A 7,084-nucleotide genomic window follows, 5' to 3' on the forward strand; every position below is an offset into this window, starting at 1 on the left:
ACAGGTCAAGGTTGGGAAGGGGAGGTGAGTGGGAGGGGATTTTCTTATGGAGGAACACACACAGGCCCAAAATGGTGGACAATGTGTATTCCTCCACCTGGGGCAGGGGGATGTCTGCTGGGGCCTTTAAACAAAGGTGTACTAAGACTATCAATAGACATGGCACACACACACACACAAACACAGGAGAACATGCCTGCAATGCAATGTAAGTCTATAAATTAATGGCAAAACAATTTCCATCAGTCCCCTATTTGAATATGTAAATATTCACATCTTAAGACTATAACATACAGCTACCACAGGTGCATGAGACTCCCCTCTGCCATGTCCACACCTATGCAATGTTTCTACGCTGGGGATTTGACCCAGAGGCAATGGCCTGAGCAGTAACTGGCTTGGAGGGGATGGCGGTGACTTTAATACAGAGACATTCCATTGTCTTGTAGAACGCTAAGATAACTGTGATAGCCAGGAAGACACTTACCAGGCCTGATACCGGTGCCCACACTCCCTTGGACGTCTCCAAGGTTATATGGGACGGGCATCAGTGTAACCTGAGGGCATATTCCGGCAGATCCAACAGTTAGTATAATCTAAAGTGTCTGCGCAGTCACCCACCATCCCAACAGCCAAGTTTTCATGGTAGCTATGAGCATAGGCAGGGAGGAGTGCCAAAAACGACAGACATAGGGGATAATTACTATGGTATTCCATGGCTGACCAGATGTCAAATAAATTAAATATTTGGAAACAAAGGGAGTGAAATAGATGTGGGGAATGTGTCAGACCCCCTGCATTAAATGGAGGCAAATAATCGCGTCTCTTTTGAGGGTTGGTCACAAAAAGGATGTTAGCCCTTTCTCTCACAGGCAGAAGCGAAACCTCGGTTCTTTTTGAGGGGAAATTCTTCTGCAGCTCTGTGTTGCAGCAGCTCTTATGTTAAGCTGTGAGTGATAGTTGCGCATCCACCAACCCAATTTACCAAAATATACCCTTTCCCTGCACAGACTACTATATTGACATATATGAGCCTAAACATTCAAGGGCAATTCAGTTCATGGAGTGGTAATGCAGGCAATGTCCAGATTGGAGAAGGGGTCGAAGGAAGTCCGTGGTTGATCGTAGGACCTCGTGTAACCGCGCCTTGGGTGCAACTGAGACAGTCAGGGGGTGTTGGTAGAATCCTCCTGGTCTGTGATGTGCTCTCGGGACCCAGATGATGAGGATGGGGTCGTTGCAGCAGCCTGGGTGCATCCACGTCCACTGTATCTGAGGAGACAGGAAACGGGTGACAGTATGCATAGCAGAGGCAGTTGGCAGAGCAGGGCACTGATTGACACAGGCAGATCCACAGGATAATACAGTACATTTCACAATAGACACAGACAACCCATGGGACATGAACATAAAGACGAGCATGGTTATACCAGACCTACTTACACATCAGGTATAACCGTCATAAGTAGTAAGTTAGTACAACATGCAACATTTAGCCGGCGGGTAGTCAAGCAAAACTCTTGGTCTGGGAAAGATGGTAGATGTTGATTTCGCCGTGTCCACTAACACTGATGTGGGAGTGGCCAGCAATACTGGAAAAGGTTCCTTAAACTTAGATTGGAGAGGCTTAAGCACGCTGATGTTCTGGACAATTATCATATTACCAATGTTAGCTTTATATTAACATTCCAGATCGAATTGAGTTTTATCATCTGTTGTATGCTGGAAGGAAAATGCTTTGGTCATTTTGGAGGGTTACAGAAAATAATTTCAGACACTAAGTCGGTAACTAATGCAGAGACGCCTATATTGACTGCTATGTCTGCTTGATCGTTCCCCTCTTGTCCCTTGCTATTATTCACTGTGCGGTGGTTTTACATAGTGCCAGTTTGTGCGGTACTTGTGAAAACAATTGAGTCGTGATTTTGCTGGCGTGACTAATCGGTGTCTGTAGTCGTCAAGTCTGCCAAGTATCCCCTCTTTTTCCAAACAAGGCCATAAGAAAGGACTGTGTGGAAAACATAATCGCTGTTATTAACATTTGTGGCCGGCGCCTGTTGATTCACCATTGCCACCTGTAGGATTTAATTCGTTCTAGCAAGGGGGCTCGACCATGGCTACCAATCAGTGACACAGTAATTTCAGATAAACTAATCTGAACTTTGCGGAGATTCAGTTTGACTCCCGCAGTCGTCGATGGCTTTAAAAGTCGAATTAGGAGTTGGCACATCATGCACTTTGTTTGGGGATGCTATCAATAAATCATCACAATATTGCAGAATACAAGAAGGTGCACACGAGTTAACAACACTAACAACTGACTTCAGCGACAATTTGATGAATATGGGGATGGATTCAGCAGTAAACGGCAAAGAATGATAAGACCGTTAGATATATCTAAGGCTGAAAACATAATATGACTCGTTAGACTCGTTAAAAGCGCGGAGGGGGCAGGGAAATGTGTGACGATCAACGTGTGGCTGGGGGATGAAGCTGGAGCGCTCACCGATGCCACGTTAGGGTTGCGTTTACCTATATGAAGGGGGAGGGGGAGGGGGGGTCAATTTCAGCTACATCAAGCAAAATCTTAGCTTCACTTTGATGGAGAATATCATTACCTATTATGGACCCCTCTTGGCAGGGTCCGGCCCAAAATTGCATAAACCGTGGGGAGATGGGGACTGAGTTGCTGTAACCTGGCCTCTGCGGAAAGTTGGGATCTGGGGCGGGTATCTAAGAGTAGCCTACATCTGAAGCAGAGGCCACTGATTCTATGCTGGATGATCTTTAACGTTCATAGCAGCAAAGAATTTGCGCATTTGTTCAATAAGCTTAGCATCCCTGTTAAAGGCCTGTCTACGGTTTGAATTCCGCTTATTACGGTATCCAGGTATCTTATCAGGACATTTGTCAGCCCAATGCCCCTCCTGTTTGCATGCATGGCAGTGTCCTCGCGGAGGGTGTTTGCCATGCGATGTGTTCCCTGCGGGAGTAGACATGGCAGAAGGGGCTGTTAAATTTGCATGGGGATTGGGGACGTTACCTGTAGAACCTTCCACCGCAGCTATGCGTGTGGCCGACACCGTTTGATAGTGCCTTTTCTCAGCATGCCTGACCGCATATAAATCAACAAAGCTGGCAAAGCCATTTCCAGACGATTCTTGATCTTTGAAATCTTTAAAACAATGATGATATTTTGCAATAGACTGTGAGTTTGAATAAGTGTTCACAGTTGGTTCGTGTCCCTGGAAATATTGAACTGGAGCGATAGGGGCGTTCAAAATCTGCGGACCAGGAACAATATGAGAGCATGGGGGAGCAGAAACATTACGATAGATAGTGGCATGGGCAGGAGGCGGCGTGATTTCATTTTGCTTATCAATCAACAGAGCACACAAATACATGCCATATTTTGCCTTTTGCTTTTGGTTCTTTAAACCAGACCACCAGTCCAAACTCTGTCCAATGCCCCACTCGCTACACCATCCATCTCTTTTCATTTTATCGCATCTTTTCAATTGGGTCTCCAGAACAAAGCGTGCCAAAGATACAGTAGTAACATTAGCAGATTTTAAAGCAGCCATATTAAATCAGACCAAGATTTTGCTTTGACCAGACAACAAAGTTAAACACAACACAGCACGCTTGAAACAGACCGCCAAAAGATTGATTCGCTGTGGTCGTAGTAATAACAATATAGGTCAATTTAGCGAACGGGACTTTTTCCTATGTGCAGAAAATCGCTTGGCAGATGAGAGCTCTCTATCACATTCGTACAGGTCCAACTAGCTACCCCGATTTGAGAGGTTTTTCGATGGGAGACTTATCTCTGTTTTGTATGGCACGACAAAACGGAGCCCACCGAATCTCTCAGACACAGTGTATAGTCTAGACACTAGCGCATCCCAAACTAGGACGGCTGCTGCTGTGCTTTGTATAACACGCGCTACCCCGCCTAAGGACAACGTCTGCCGCTGTGCTCGTAAAGCACGCGTCTATAGCGCTGAAATAACAATTTTAGCGGGACTACTTGGAATTCAATGCCTTTGCGCCGTTCGCCGTAGCGCCGGATGTGTAGAGAGTAAACTGTATCTTTCTCGACTTAATATATATCTATCTTCTCTGTCTCTCACACTCAAACTAATTTTCTGCACATAGAATGAGCGTAAATCGCTTACCTGTCCCGTTCACAATGCTTGAGCGTCGGCTTGGTTCCCCTTTCTGTATTCGGATAGATTTAATATCTATACCAGCGCGAAGGACCATGTGATGGGGTTTCTTAGGCCGACACTCTTCTAGACAAAGACCACGAGGCGAATCAAAGGTTTCTGGAGGTGTATTTCAAGGTGCTCCTGCAGGGAGTCAATACCAACATCAAGTAGAGGCAGGCAAAGACTAAAGATGCACCACAGTGTTACAGGTTAAATACCAGTCAATCATGGGAGGATACCTTGGGGGTGATAGGTCAACATTGGGGAAGGTTCTACAGGTCAAGGTTGGGAAGGGGAGGTGAGTGGGAGGGGATTTTCTTATGGAGGAACACACACAGGCCCAAAATGGTGGACAATGTGTATTCCTCCACCTGGGGCAGGGGGATGTCTGCTGGGGCCTTTAAACAAAGGTGTACTAAGACTATCAATAGACATGGCACACACACACACACACAAACACAGGAGAACATGCCTGCAATGCAATGTAAGTCTATAAATGAATGGCAATATCAATTTCCATCAACTCTAAAGACTGTATCGTCTTATCTACATCTCTATAAATGTACAATCAGTCTGATCAATAAAACTGATCTGATGAATCTTCTGTGCGGTCATCTGCAGGTCATTAGTGTTAGTGTTTTGCAGGTGAATGAATGTAGAGACTGTGTATGGGAGGAAGTGTGTGGTTATGTGGAACTTGTCTGTGTGTGTGTTTTGTCTTTTGTGGTGGTGTTCCGTGTCTCAGAGGCCGCTGCCAGAACAGAGGGAGCTGTCAAACAAGTGGAACGAGATGGGGACGGATGAACCAGGTCTCTCTCTCTCTCTCTCTCTCTCCTCTTTTCCCCCCCCCCCCCCCCCCCTTTTTATTCTCTCTCTCTCTCTCCCCTGCCTCCTTCTTGCCTTTTTAACCTTCTCATTCACACGCAAACACTACACACACATCCCGGTTGCTGCGGTCAAACCGACTCCAGTGGTGTTTTGAGATAGGTTATTTGCTTGCTCACCTTTTTGTAACGCCGTTACCTTGTGGTGAGACCACTAAGGCTCTCAGCAAACATCAAAGGTAGTATCAGTGCTGTTTGACAAGTGATATTAGGAATATTGTCCATTTCCACAGTCTGTTTTTCATTATCCACTTAAATTACATGGCTCATTATAGCATGTGTGTGTGTTTGTGTGTTGTGTCTTTGAGGGCTGTTTCTGAAAAAAAAGGTGTTTGTCTGTGAGTTGTAGTCATGTGTGTGTGTGTGTGTCTGTGTCTGTGTCTGTGTCAGTGTCTGTGTCAGTGTGTGTGTCTGTGTCAGTGTGTGTGTCTGTGTCTGTGTCAGCGTGTGTGTCTGTGTCAGTGTGTGTATCTGGACCTGTGGGTGTGTGTCCGTATCGTACCTGGTTTTCACGGCAAGGCTCTTGCTTGTACGCAGTGGCCCTCGTAGCCTAACAGCGGCGTAACAATGCCATCTGTGTGAGGAGACAACACTAACATTTACGAGGCCGCGCTGGCCTGCTGCATAAACAGCTCTTCCCTCTTAACCGGGGGATGTCCAGGTCCCTGGGTTCCATCCTGATAACCAGCGGAACCTGGTGGATCTCTCTCTCTCTCTCTTTCTGTTTCTCTCCCTCTATCCTTCTCTTTTACTTTCTCTCCTCTTTAACCTCTCTATACAGTGTAGCCCTATGACATAATCAAGAGGCGGCCAAGAGAGGCTTTGCTTGTGCTGGCCTTCTACAGACAGATAGTGGCTCTTCTGTTAAACTAGTGCATTACTGATTGACACATCCTCCTCAATACTTGCATAAATACTTACATGTGTATATATATGGGTGTGTGTGTGTGTGTGTGTGTGTGTGTGTGTGTGTGTGTGTGTGTGTGTGTGTGTGTGTGTGTGTGTGTGTGTGTGTGTGTGTGTGTGTGTGTTTTGGGGAGGAGTGAAGGTGTGTGGAAGTGGGAATAGATGTGTGTTGCGTCCGCTGTTTATCCTGCTGTGTCACATTTTATGCATCATTTATTTCCTCTACAAAACTGCCATGTACACTGTCACATAAAAGTGTTACACATTTAACAACCAAACCTTACCAAACACAGCTGTGTCCGGAAGGTTCCTCACTTCAGGCACGTTCGGCCAAAACAGAAATGTGAGAACCGTACATTTTTTACAGCACATGTATCTGCAGATCATTGAGCTGCTTCTCTCTCTTGTCTCCTCAGACCTGAGTAAGTTCAGGCCCGTCTACGCGCCCAAGGACTTCCTGGAGGTGAGTCAGACGCTGCACCCCCCTACACCCCCATAAACCTACCCCCAAGAGATGAAGAACAGATTAACACGGCCAAAAATATCAGAGTTTAAATATGGATTCACTGGAAGTACTTTCATTGTGAATTTACTATGGATTTCAGATGTATCTGTGTGTGTCTTTGGTATTTCCTGTGTGTGCAAGTGTGTAAATGCATTGATTTATGTAATGTATGACCTTGTGTGTTGTTGCCTGCATACACGTACGTGTGAGTGCGTGTGAGTGCGTGTGAGTGCGTGCGAGTGCGTGCGTGCGTCCGTGTGCGTGCGTGCGTACGTACATGCGTGCACATGAGTGTTTGTGTGATGTTCTGTGCTGCAGACATATGTCAGTCATATAGGAAGTGTATATAATATAATAATGTGTGTCCTCCTGGGTGGCTGTTTGTGTGTGTGTGTGTGTGTACATTCATGTGTGTGTGTTTGTGTGTCTGTGCATGCGTGTGTGTGGGTGTGGGTGTATGTGCATGCCTGTGTGTGTGTGTGATGCTCTGTCCCAGGTATTGATCAGCTTGAGAAACCCTAACCTTGACTACAGTGAGGAGGTGAGCTCCCAAAGCCACTGGGGTCTGATCCAAGTGC

General features: G+C 46.1%; 1 protein-coding gene across 1 annotated transcript in view; it reads left to right on the forward strand.

Annotated features, from left to right (window-relative positions):
* tbc1d19 (TBC1 domain family, member 19) overlaps nucleotides 1-7,084 on the forward strand; it is a 34,973-nt gene that overhangs the window by 6,720 nt on the left and 21,169 nt on the right. The window contains exons 6-8 of the mRNA XM_012840174.3: nucleotides 4,957-5,020; nucleotides 6,418-6,464; nucleotides 7,003-7,084. The exon at nucleotides 7,003-7,084 is cut by the window's right edge and continues 29 nt beyond it. Of these exons, the coding sequence (XP_012695628.1) occupies nucleotides 4,957-5,020; nucleotides 6,418-6,464; nucleotides 7,003-7,084 (193 nt within the window). The remainder of the gene's footprint in view (nucleotides 1-4,956; nucleotides 5,021-6,417; nucleotides 6,465-7,002) is intronic.

The sequence above is a fragment of the Clupea harengus genome, chromosome 18 (assembly GCF_900700415.2).
Source record: "Clupea harengus chromosome 18, Ch_v2.0.2, whole genome shotgun sequence".
NCBI classification, from domain to species: Eukaryota; Metazoa; Chordata; class Actinopteri; order Clupeiformes; family Clupeidae; genus Clupea; species Clupea harengus.